Here is a 13796-nt window from a genome sequence, read left to right on the forward strand (position 1 = left end):
CAGAGAAGAGATAAAGAGCCACTTTATGGCAATAAACAGGTCAATTCATCAAGAGGATATAATGATTCTAAAAGTTTATATACCTAATAACAGAGCTTCAAAATACATAAGGCAAATACTAATAGAATTGAAAGAAGAAATATATAAATCCACACTTACAGTTGGAGATATCAACATTCTCAGTAACTGGTAGAACAAGCAGACTGAACATCAATAAGGTAAAAGAAGACCTGAACAAAACTATCAACCAACTTAACCTTATTGACATGTATGGAACACTCCATTGAACAACATAAAGCAACTTCCTTTCAAGTGTACATGTATTATTCATGAGAATAGAGCATATTCTGGGCCATAACACAAGTCTCTATAAATTTTAAAAGATTAAAATCATACAAAGTATGTTCCACAGCTACAGAGGAGCTGAATTAGAAATCAATAACAGAAAGATATCTTGAAATCTCCAAAATATTTAGAAAGTTAAGTGTTATTTAATAAAACAAGCCAGTGTTTATTAAAGCTCCATATACTCAAGATCAAACCTTAGTAGTTCCATTTCCAGGTGCATATATCCCTGAACCCATTCAAACATATTCACCCTCATACACATAGTATACATTCAAGGAGCTCTAGAGCTCAAAACATTTATTTTAACTCATTTAAAAGATCATTTTGGGGGCGCCTGGGTGGCTCAGTCGGTTGAGCCTCCGACTTGGGCTCAGGTCAGATCTCACGTTCGTGGGTTGGAGCCCCGCATCAGGCTCTGTGCTGACAGCTCAGAGCCTGAAGCCTGCTTCCGATTCTGTGTCTCCCTCTCTCTCTCTGCCCCTCCCCGCTCATGCTCTGAATCTCTCTGTCTCAAAAATAAATAAAACATTTAAAAAATTAAAAAAAAAAAAGATCATTTTGTTGGAATGCCTAGGTGGCTGGGTCAGGTGAATATCCGCCTCTCGATTTTGGCTTAGGTCACTATCTCACAGTTTGGTGGGTTTAAACCAGTGTCAGGCTCTGCTCACTGACTGCAAGGGACCTCTCTCCCTCTCTCTATGCCCCTCCCTCACTCACACTCTCTCTGCCTCTCCTAAATAAATTAATAAACCTAAAAAAATAGGTAAGTTTGGGAAATTCTTCATTTTTATACAGCTGAACCTTTTTCAAAAATGTTACAGAGGGGGTACCTGGTGGCTGAGTCGAGTAAGCATGTGCCTCTTAATTTCAGTTCAGCTCACAATCTTACAGTTCATGAAATAAAGCCCCAAGTGGGGCTCCATGCTGACAGCATGTAGCCTGCTTGGGATTTTCTCTTTCTATGTCCTCCCCCAACTCACGTGCACATGCACGCATGCATGCTCACTCTTTAAAAACAAGTACATAAATAAACTTAAAAAAATAAGAGTTACAGAAATTGACTACTGACTTTTGTTGTTGTTGTTGTTGTTGTTGTTGTTGTTGTTGTTAAGAGAGAAAGACCATGAGATTATGACCTGAGCTGAAACCAAGAGTCAGACACTTAACTGACTGCGCTACCCAGGTGCCCCTAACTACTTTTTATTTCAGTAAGCAAATCTTATCCTGAATGTTGGCTTATTTTGAATAGAACCAAGGATAGCAAAAACTTTAGAATAAAGGTTTTATATTAATGAAAAGTGCTATTATCATCTGTAACACATCAGAATAGTGGTTAAGAGTATGATCTATTAAACCAAAGGGCTTAAATACTGCTTCCTCCATTTGCTGTGTGAAGTTCACTAAATTTCATAGCTTCTCTATACCTCCACATCCTCATTTCTAAAAGAAAGCTAATTATTATAGTACTTATTCGTAGTGTTGTTGAACTGATTAAATGAGCTAATATATGTAAAGTGCTCACAATACTCAAAATTTGTATGTTGAAATCCTAATTCCCAATGTAACAGCATTTGGAGATGGAGCCTCTGGGAGGTAACTCGATTTAGATGAGGTCAGAAGTCATAAGGGTAGAACCCCCATAATGGGATTCGTGCCCTTATAAGAGGAAGAAGCCAGAACTCCCTCTCTTTCCACCATGTGAGGACACAGCAAGAAAGTAGCTGTTGGCAAACCAGGAAGAAAGCCCTCCTTATCAGACACCCAGTCCACTAGAACATTGATCTTGAATTTCCCAGCCTCCAGAACTGAGAAACAAATGTTTGTGTGCTTTTAATATTTTTCAGTTTATTTATTTATCTTTAAGTAATCTCTACACCCAACATGGGGGTTGAATTTACAACCCTGAGATCAAGAGTCCCATGCTCTACTGAATAACCCAGCCAGGAGCCTCTAAATGTTTGTTATTTAAACCACCCAGTCTATGACATTTTGTTATAGCAGTCAGAACTGACTAAGACAGTCTTGTTCTTTCTCTCACCAAAATAGGAATGATTGCTCATTGTAGATTCATAATCCCCAGTCTGCATCCAGTGCTGTCAGCGCCAGCCACCTCCACTGTTAGAAGTCGGAGCAGTGGTCTCTTAATAAACCAACATCCCAAGATTAACTCTCCCAGAACACAGGCCTGTGTGTCAAGATTGTTTGGATTTAGGAATTTTTCAGTTTCTTCCTTAAGTCCTCATTCTCAACAGCAAGCTTCTTCGCCCTTAACCTATCCTCCACAGGGACAGTGAGAAGAAATCCTCTATCTATATTCAAAAGAAAAAAAAGAAGAGAAATAGGAGGGACATACTTCCATGGCACAAAAGACAAAGCACACCTATTTAAGATCAAATAAGTATTTCAGAATACCTGCCGGAGGTGTAGCAAGAGACCGTGCCCACATAGCTCTTTGACTCTCCCTCATCTGGCAACACTCAAACAACTCAAACAATCACGAGTCTACAGGACAGAGAAAGGGCCAACACTGCAGCAAAACAAGATGCGCACTGCCCTAGGAAACAGAAGAGTCATTTCCAGACTAGGTCTTCTGCTAACTAGCAATGTAACTGTAGGAGACTGTAAAGTGGGCGTTTTATTGAGCATATACAGCCAATGCTGTACTAAGTTGCACTAAGCTACAGGAGGCACAGAACCATACAAGTCCCTACCATCACTAGTCTAGAGGAAATTTGAGGCAAGATCTCCTCAAAGGTATCTTTCTCTCACATTTAATGAATTCTGTGACCATATCCATAGTACTTTGGAGGGCTCCTTATTATCATACCAAAGTATTTAATCCCATAGGGCTGTATTCATCCAGTTCGTTGGTTTCTCCTGTTTTCCACCATGCCTGACCTCAGGAGTTCCTCTTAATGCCCAGGATCTGTGCAGAGAAGAGTTTCCACACTTAGAGTTCTATTGAAGCCATTTATTAAATACTGTCATAATGCACTTGTGTATTGTAGTACCGTCTAATAACACACCAATGCTGAGCCTTTTGTGTTAATCACTTTGTCTTGAGAATGTCTGGGAAACTTATGTTTGATAAGAAAATTCCATTTCACAGTTACAGAAAATTCCTTGACCTCTCTGTGTTCCCAGCCGACTTGATCAGCTGATTATCACATAATGGATGCTCATTCTGCAGCACATATGCTTTATGCCTAATGTCGATGCATCTCTGTCTTAAACATCACTGATCTGCCCCTGGAATTCAGCGCAAGTCTCCTCTCCTAAGGACGTGTGCAAATAATAGCGATAACAGGATGGTTCTTTTATGTTTGTCTCACAGGAAATTGTCCTCAGCCTGTAAATCAAAAATAACATTTTATTGTCTTTCTTCTCCTACCCATCTAGTTACCATCAGCCCATTCCTTCTCAAACAACGACAGTCTTTCTATCTGGTCTTGTTAACCCTTGGCTTGAAAAAGCAAATTTCCCTACATCATTGATGTTTTGAGTGTAAATCTGGAGCTTTGCCTGACAGGAATAAATAAAAAGACAAATTGTAAATGCTTTCGTTGTCACAGCAGGGATTCCTATCATGCCATCAGCTTTCTTGTTCCAGAATGTGTGAGCTGCCTGAAAGACCAAGGTAATTGAAAGGCAGCATATACCTCTGGTTTCTCAGATATTAACGGAAATTGCCTCCTACTGTGGTTGCTTTCTGGCTCAGTGTTCTGAAAAAAATTAAAAAACAGATCATTCCATTTCTAGTGCAGTGTTGAATACACTTTAGCCCATCCAGAAGGAAAATCTCAGTGGACTGGTAGGTAGCAAGACAAATATGGCTGCTCGGTTCTGCTAATCCTGTACTAAAAATGATTCCCTCTCTCTCTCTCTCTCTCTCTCTCTCTCTCTCTCACTCTCACTCTCTTTTCTCTTGCCTTGTCCCTCCCCTCCACCTCAGAAAAAGAATAAGTACACTTGAACACCTACTTCATTTTGTACCCAAAGTATGTAGCATCTTAATTTATCTTCAAGTTTATGATGACCATTTCCAGTAGCTATTAGAAATATCTAAGAGCCACGGCACCTGGGTGGCTCAGTTAACTAAGCATCTGACTTCGGCTCAGGTCATGATCTTACAGTTCATAATTTCAGCCCCTGTGTTAGCAGCTGTCATCACCAGCTTCGAATCCTCTGTCCCCCTCTCTCTTTAAACATTAAAAAAATAATAATAACCCAAATGCCTATGGTGGGTTAGTGAGTGTGTGGGAGTAAGAAATTTTGGTACTCATAGAAAGAAAATATAGAACAGATGATAAGCTGTGGTATTCAAAAGTATTCATTAATACACATACTTATCTTAACCAAAAGGTAAGGGCACATAACAACCTGTTTTAGGGAATGCTGGGTACATCATCTGCCTGACACCTGTAGACTACTTCACAGCAGAATGGGCTCATAATTCTCACATGAAGCTGAGATTAGTCGTGGCCTTCCCAGCTGAGAAGAGAGCCCTTGATCAAATTAACCAGTTACCTGGCTGCCAGGTAACTCAGAGTTCCTGGGCGCATTTGTCAGATAGTTCTGCTTGCCACTCCACATTCCCAGTACACCACACCTGACTATAAGGACCCTCCTCTGTTTCAGGAGATTACAAGCGTCCCTGATGATTGGTGGAAGGGAGGGAGGTTATATGCAGAGCAGTCTGTATGAGGTTCGCCAAATCTCAAACACTGATAAGCAGCACTTCCATTGGTCAATTATTAGGAAATGTCACAAGAAGACACTCTCCAATGTGATTAGAAGATGTTCCAAAGCAGCTTCTCTGCCCGGGTGACTTGCAGTGTCCACTTCAATTGTGAGTGATGACTTGTAGGATGTGGTTTGGCTCCCATGTATCTCCCTGAAGCTAGTGATGTTAATGCACCTGCCAATTCTCTCCTGTTCCTCTGTCCCCTGCCAGGTCCAGATGCTTTAAGGCCAGCACTTTCTGCCTTCTCCCCCAAGGTTATAGCCCACTCTAACCCAGATGGCCCTCACCTGGCCGAGGCAGCGGGATGGGCTAGTGGAAAATTCTCACATTCCCTCTATTCTCTTTGCAGTTAATTTTCATGGCATAAACAGTCCCCCTAGCTTTCCCCAAGGCTTCTATTTAGGTGTTCAAGAGCTTATTTTCAAGTTTCAAAGCATTTTAAAAGACTTAACGTTGAAAGTTACTTTCTCCTTGCAGATCCACTGCAACAATCCTAATTCTCTTATAAGCAATCATAAACATCTCTAACTAGAGGAAAGGTTGAATGTAAGGATGTTCAGAAAAGAAAAAATGTACAAAGTTTAATACTTCAAGGTGGCATCTCTCTACAACCCCATTTCTGCTCCCTCCTTCTCCACCAACTATTTACTAACCCTTTACTTCTCCTTCACTAAGTCTGTGAAACTTCTTTCTCAAACCTTAGTTGTCAAAACTGCTCATTTCTTTGTTTCAGACCTCCTTTGACCTATAACATTCGATAATGTTGACCATATCCTCTATATCAGTTAGGAAGGGAGGGTGGTAGAGCATAAGTAGTAGACATTTAACCTTATACTAGCTCAAGACAAAAGGAGATGTTATTAGAAGGGTACTGATCTTGTCCTCCCAAATAAATTACTTGTTCAACTCTGTTTTGGGATCTGCATCTGGGCCTGCAATTTCAAATCCATCCCCCTACCCAGGGTAGAAATTAACTCCCTAATAATCTCTAACAAATGGACTCAACTAAGCATTTCTGAACATTATTGGTTTCAGTCTATTTAAACCTGCCTCCTTATAACTTCCATATATTCTATCTGAATCTTCGCTCAAGGGACAATGTGGTATATAAAGTTGGACCTGGATCATATGTGGATTTCACGTAGAAACACATTGATATAGCCATTGTGGAAAACAGTGTGGAGGTTCCTCAAAAAGTTATAAAACTACAGTAGAATCTAGAACCTAGTAATTCCACTCCTGCACAGATATCCAAAGGAATTGGAATCAGGATCCTGAAGAGGTATCTGCCCTCCCACGTTCATTGCAGCATTGTTCATAACAGCCAACATATAGAAACAACCTAAGTGTTCATCCATGAATGAATGAAGAAAGAAAGTGTGATATATACATACAATGGAATGTTATTCAGCCTTTAAAAAGGAGAAAATCCTGCTATTTGCAACAATATGGACGGGCCTGGTGGACATTATCCTAAATGAAATAAACCAAAGAAAGAAAGAAATAGTATGTGATCTCATGTATTACATACATAGATTATATGTATAACCTAAAATAGTCAAGGGACGCCTGGGCAACTCAGTCGGTTGAGGGTCTGGCTCTTGATTTCGGCTTAGACCATGACCCCAGGTTTGTGGGATGGAGTCCCTCATAGGACTCTGTGCTCAGCGAGGAGACTGCTTAAGATTCTCTCTCCCTCTCTTACTGCCCCTTCAAATAAATAAATAAATAATAAAATAAAATTGTGAAATTCATAAAGCAGAGAGTAGAAGGTGGCTGGCAAGGACTGAAGAGGAAGGGATTTGGGGACGTGATGCTTAAAGAGTACCAAGCTTTAGTTACACAAGGTGAATAGGTTCTGGAGATCCACGCTGGGGGGCTGTTTGCCAGCTACAGTGCTTATAGCTAACAATCCTTTAACATATACTTAAATTTTTCTACGAAGGAAGATCTTATGTTGTATTTTTACTAAATAAGTAAATAAGAAATAAGAAAGATAAGAGAGGTGGGAGTAAATGTTGGAAGGTGATGGATAGGTTTGTGGTCTTGATTGGCGTATACTTATCCCCAAACTCATCCAGTTGTACATATTAAATAAGTACAGCTTTTTACATGTCAATCATACCTCAATAAAGTAGTTTAAAAAATAAAACTATATTTAAAAAGAATGCATTAGCCATTCTTCATGGAAAGATTCTTTAAAATTAAACATGATATGGATAAAAAAAATCCAAAGGATAGTGTCTTTAATGAGATTTTAATCACCGTCATTTTAACTAAGGTTTTGTTGAAACGTCTTTATCAGTATCAGAAAAGTACACAGATATTATTTGTATATAAAAGCGTATTTTAAATTCCATTTAAGCCCACTCATTTCATCTCCCACAGCTGCTTTTTCGTTTTGATGAAAGATGAATAAGGAATAAATAGAAGGCCAATGTCTCCCATTGATGTACCTATATGGCCCCCTGAAAAACTCCAAGCATTATTCACATTAGAGAAAACTGTTCTGTCAAATATACAATCACTCCACAACAGCTCAGGCATGAACTGATGTTTCCTACAAAAGAAAAGGGGAGAAAGTGGGCAAATTACAGTTCTTGTGTTTGACACACACCAAAGAAAAGCCCCAAAGAGAAGATGGGATTATGTTTGTTGATCGACAAGAAGACTGAAGGTACCACAATAAACTCGGTTCTAAAATTTCAGTGACTCCATCTCCCGGCAAGACTTAAGGATCCCTACATATGGTGCTTGAGTCCACAGGGCCGGGCATGACATTACTACTTGGGACGGATAACTGCATCTGTCTTTTTCCATTTAAGGTCCCGTTTGCATTCAGTTCCACTGAGGGAAGCCAACCTCTCTAATCTTACTGTTTTCCTAAACCGTTTGTGCCTTGTGTTTCTGGTCCATGGGTGGAGTCCATCATACTTAAAAGAATCACAGGGCTGAATGGAGTTTTCCAGTTGCTCTGGTCTAATCCTCTCATTTTCAGATGAAGAAGTCAGAGTCCAGACGAGTTAGCAATTTGTCCAAGAACACAGTTACTCATGCAAGGGTTCATGCGTACTGGTCACCCTAACTGGCATTTTAAATAGGAAGGACGGGAGCATCTCGATCCAGGTGTGGCAGAACGCAGGGCTGGGCTTCTACAGGTGGCTGGCAGTTGAGAGAAATGACAGAGCTGTGTACGGTTAAACTCAGCCCCGGCAGCTGCGAGATTCGGAACCAGCCGATGGGCATGGGAGCCTACGAGGTCCCAGCCCCGCAGGGCAGTGTGCTGGTGACCTTGACGCCCTGCCCTCGGCACCTGAGCGCACCGGCTGCGCACTCGGTCATGGTCTGCTCCACACCGTTCATTTCCACGCAGACGCTAAAGCCGCCGTCCTCGCACTCCGATGCTTCTCTGCAGACACATTTGCTGCTCTGGGCTGGAAAGATGAATGGCAGAGGCTTAATGGCACATGGAGGAGGTGGGGAGTTCAAGGCACATTACCTCCAAAGTCAGGATGCTCTGCAGCCTATGAGCTCCTGCCTGGAGGGATCGACTAACCGGCCTGGGAAAGCAGGAGGACCAGTAAGTCTGGCTTTGTGCTCCGCTCAGAATGAGCAGGGCTTGAGGCTGTGGCAAGGCCGACAGGCAGGACCTGCTGGGCCCGCGCTCTCCAAGTCAGGGGCACCCCAGCTCTCTCGTCTGCTTCTGTGCTGCTGTCTAGGGGAGCCAGAAACTGAGTAATCCCTCAACCCCTGGCCAGAAAAGAAGACCTCAAGGCTCAGAGACAAAAGAAAAGAATTGAACTTACTTTGAGAGAGAGGGCATAAAACACAGAAGACTGCATATCCCGTAAAACAAAACAAAATAACAACAAGAACAACAGCAACAAAACACAAGCTTGGGGTGCCTGGGTGGCCCGGTCCGATAAGTGCCAACTTCAGCCCAGGTCATGCTCTCACAGCTCCTGACTTTCAGCCCTGCATTGGGCTCTGTGCTGACAGCTGGGAGCCTAGAGCCTGCTTTGGATTCTGCGTCTCCCTCTGTCTCCCTGCCCCTCTGCTGCTCACTCTGTCTCTCTCTCTCTTAAAAATAAACATGTAAAAATAGTTTTTTTTAAAGCCAGAAATGAGTTGGGGGAGAATTCACAGTGTGCACTCAGTTGCCAGGCTGGAATGCATCAGCCAGATGTCTCCATAAGGTGTGACAAGCTCACTGGTGACCACCCATCCTAACCCGACCCAGTGGTTAGTGTTTAGTATGTCATCGTCTGGGTGGCAAACAGTCCAGGAGCGAGGGCGCAGGGTCCTGGCTGGCGCGGTCCCGAGGACAGCCTGAGTTGCTGGCAGAGATCTCACAAATCACACAGTCCAGCTCCCAAATTTACAGATGGGGAAACTGAGGCAGCGACTTGGCTCCAGCCAGCCAGGCTTTCTTCTTTAGTAATGTAGCTGAAACTGTGGGAGGTAGGCCATGCCAGGGGTGCTATTCAAGATCATTGTAAGTGCTATATGGACACAGCACCGGCAAATCTTGAGCCACAACTGGAAAGAGTAACTCCTTTTTCTATTCTCCTCAAATTCTTTTCATTACATCTGGGAGAAAGTGACACCTTGGCACTGATATGCTTTTAACACCCGCCTAACACTTGCTGAACTCCCTTCCTCCCAAAGAAGCAGCGTCCCTCAAGCTGCCACCAATGTCTGGCTAGAATCTACAACCTTATTTTGTTTCATTAAATGTATTTTTGTGGTCACCTAATATTAAATGACAAGTGAATAATAAATCACTCACTTTTAAGTAGTAAAATTTCCTTTTAAAAAAATAGTCACTCTTTGAACAAATCGGGAGACTATAGATGTTGGCGAGGATGTGGAGAAACGGGAACACTCTTGCACTGTTGGTGGGAATGCAAACTGGTGTGACCAGTCTGGAAAACAGTTCCTCAAAAAATTAACAATAGCACTCCCCTATGACCCAGCAATAGCACTGCTAGGAATTTACTGAAGGGACACAGGAGTGCTGATGTCTAGGGGCACATGTACCCCAATGTTCACAGCAGCACTGTCAACAATAGCCAAATCCTAGAAAGAGCATAAATGTCCGTCACCTGATGAATGGATCAAGAAGACATGGTTTATATATACAATGGAATACTATTTGGCAACTAGAAAGATGGAAATCTTGCCATTTGCAACAACATGGATGGAACTCAAGGGTGTTATGCTAAGTGAAATAAGTCAGTCAGAGAAAGACAGATACCATATGTTTTCACTCATGTGTGGATCTTGAGAAACTTAACAGAAGACCATGGGGGAGGGGAAGGGAGGAAAAAAGTTACAGAGAGGAAGGGAGGCAAACCATAAGAAGCACTTAAATACAGAAAACAAACTAGGGGTTGAGGCAGGGTGACAGAGAGGGGAAAGTGGGTGATGGCCATTGAGGAAGGCACTTGTTGGGATGAGCACTGGGCATTGTATAGAAGCCAAATTTGACAAATTATATTTAAAATAATAATAAATTTAAAATAAAAAAATAGTTATTTTTATGTGAGTCTACTTTTTAAATTTTTTTAATGTTTATTTATTTTTGAGAGAGAGAAAGAGGGGAGGGGGAGGCAGATAGAGAGGGAGACACAGAATCCAAAGCAGGATCCAGTCTCTGAACTGTCTGCCCACAGAGCCCAATGCAGGGCTTGAACTCACAAACCATGAGATCACGACCTGAGCCAAAGTCAGAGGTTTAACTGACTGAGCCACCCAAGAGCCCCTGTGGGTCTATTTTTTTAAATGAGTTTATTATATGGATAATCGAAGGACAGAGCAAAAATCATGGAGGTGGAATAAGAACCACCAGTGTTTGTGAGGACATTCAAATCATCGGAGATGGCTCCTTGTCCTCTTAGATACTTGACTACCCCACTCCCCAGGGAAGGGCTGTGGCAAGGACAGTCCACTTTTGAACCAGCCTGAGACTTGGATGTCCTCAGGGATAGGCTTGGATCTGATGCTTTAAAGACTTCAGTACTACTACCTTAGCATTGTTTTAGTTACAAATACGCAGTGCCCCTTACCATCGCATTTTCCCCAGAGCGGACAGGCACCACAGGCTTTCTGGGCTGGGGCAGGCAGAGTGCAGCTCTCCCTTTCAGCAAGAATGTAATTTCTCCCCTGACAGCGGAGAACGTGCAGCTTGCAAACGGTCAGAGCCAGTATCCTTTGGCTTCTCTCATCTCGCGCACATACAGCCAAGGACGATCTGAAACAAATTTTTTAAATTACGTTATTTAGAAGACTTTCCTTCTTACAAGCGGAGGATGTGAAGTGAAAGGCGAGGCTCTGAGATCAGTGCCTCAGATGTCACCGCCCACAGCAAAAAGATGGAACAGAAACCCAAATCTCCTTCATTACTGGGGCCTTCCCTCCTCAGATCTTTGAGATGAACATATTTTGCTCCATATTTGCTCCAATTTTCACAAGCTGAGCTATCTAGTGGTGAACTTGTTTCATCTAGAGCAGATCAGATACAGCAAATTAGAAAAGAAGGCAAGGTCTGCTGGGGACACTGGTGGGTTGACAAGCAGGAAGGAGACAGGAAATCAGCAAAGATCACACACTCAGGGACTGCAGTCCAGTGGAACCACTGAAGGCAGGAGAAATTAGTTCCTCGCAGTCCGGTAGCCTGGAGAGTTCCTGTCCACACAGCATTGTGCGACACCTCATGCCCGAATCCTCAAGGGAAGATGAAACTGTATTTTTCAGTTGGATTTTTTTAAGTACCTATGTTTACAAACTGGTTTAGAAATATTTCTAGACAAAATACTGCTTTTTTTCCTTAAGCATCGGTACTCAAATGGTGAGATTCGGCTTTTTAGAAATGTCACTAATAAAAACACATTTCTGAATGTTAATGCATAAGGAAAGCACTACTGTAGTGAAACCTTAGGCAACAAAGTATTTTTGTATGGTAGATGGAGTCTATATTTATTTTTATATATATTTAGCAATAATGCTTTCTTCAACGACCAAGAGCTAAATTTACTTGGAGTTATTTACATCACAAAAACAAATCCTTATATCTTTCTTTTACCTGCTTATTTAAACCTTAAACCAAACTACTCAGAACAGCTTGAAGGGCAGAGACCTTGTGAAGCCACCTTGTTATCAGTATCTGATAGAAGGCTCACACCACATCTCTAAACAACAGACTGCAGATAAACTAAATGAATCAGGGAAGTTTGGAAAGAGGATGAAAGTGAATCAAAGTCAACAATGATTAATAAAAAATAACACCACAGTCAGAATATTCTGGGCTGACCACCACTGCCATTTACACTATTTATTTTTCTCACAAGAAGTTACATCTTCTAAGATATCACTACAATCACCATTACCCCCTGTATGTGTTCAAGGAGTTGGATTTGTGTTTTGATGACAATAATAATTGAAAACCAAGTATAGTTGACCCTTAAGAAGCACTGGTTTTAATTGCATGTGTGGGTCCACTTATACATGGATTTTTTTAATGTTTATTTATTTATTTATGTAGAGAGTGTACATGCACTTGAGCAAGGGAGGAACAGGGAGAGAGGGAGAGAGAGAATCTCAAGCAAGCTCCCTAAGTAGAACTCAATCCCATGAACTGTGAGATCATGACCTGAGCTGAAATCAAGTATTGAACACTTAACCGACTGAGCCACCCAGGTTCCCTTGGATTTTTTTGATATAGTATAGTACTATAAATATATTTTCTCTTCCTTATGATTTTCTTAATAGCATTTTCTTGTCTCTAGTTACCTTATTATAGGAATACAGTATATAATACATATAACATAAAATGTATGTTATTGGTAACAGTCAACAGTAGGCTCTCAGTAGTTACGTTTTGGGGAAGTCAAAAGTTATATGTGGATTTTTGACTCTGCAGGGGGATTAGCACCCCTAACCCCCTATGTTGTTCAAGGGCCAACTGTAATTTATCAGTAAATTTGTGCTTTTTTTTTAATGCTTTTTATTTATTTTTGAGAGACAGAGAGAGAGACAGTCAAGCAGGGGAGAGTCAGAGAGAGAAGGAGACACAGAATTCGAAGCAGGCTCCAGGCTCTGAGCTGTCAGCACAGAGCCCGACATGGGTCCAAACTGTGAGATCATGACCTGAGCTGAAGCAGGACGCTTAACAGACTGAGCCACCCAGGCACCCCATGTGTTTTGATTCTTAAACTTAAAGATGACCAATAAACCTGGGGCCTAGATGTCTCCCATTGGTGTCACCAGATTCACTCTCCACTCTTCCCCTCACTGCCAGGAAGGCTGACCCTATGAGCCACATCCATAGACTTCCTTGTCCTCTAGCTTCAGGTGAATTTGAGCAGTGGCAGGAGATTTTGAGGGATGTTTACTGCCCTGGCTCACTCCAGGGTGGTCTCTGAGGTCCCTAAAATGAGGGGCTGGCGCTTCCTCAGCTGCCATCTGTACAGAATCTTACTCTGTCCCCAGCTTTGCATAAAAGCTCTTCCTGTGGGGCACCATTTCCTGTGAGCCTCTGACTCTTGATCTCGGCTCAGGTCATGGTCTTGCTATTCATGGATTTGAGCCCCGCAGAGGGTTCTGCACTGTCAGTGCTTGGGATTCTCCCTCTCTCTCTGCCCCTCTTGCACGGCCACTCTAAATAAATAAATAAATAAATAAATAAATAAATAAATAAATAAAT

General features: G+C 41.9%; 1 protein-coding gene across 1 annotated transcript in view; it reads right to left on the bottom strand.

The window, feature by feature from the left end:
• Positions 1-7321: 7321 nt before the first annotated feature.
• Positions 7322-13796, bottom strand: part of C7 (complement C7) — a 55132-nt gene continuing 48657 nt past the window's right edge. Inside the window, exons 16-17 of the mRNA XM_029941268.1 lie at positions 11161-11345; positions 7322-8526 (exon numbers count right to left, since the gene is read on the bottom strand). Coding sequence (XP_029797128.1) covers positions 8345-8526; positions 11161-11345 — 367 coding nt within the window. The 3' untranslated portion in view covers positions 7322-8344. The remainder of the gene's footprint in view (positions 8527-11160; positions 11346-13796) is intronic.

The sequence above is a fragment of the Suricata suricatta genome, chromosome 6 (assembly GCF_006229205.1).
Source record: "Suricata suricatta isolate VVHF042 chromosome 6, meerkat_22Aug2017_6uvM2_HiC, whole genome shotgun sequence".
Taxonomy (NCBI): Eukaryota; Metazoa; Chordata; class Mammalia; order Carnivora; family Herpestidae; genus Suricata; species Suricata suricatta.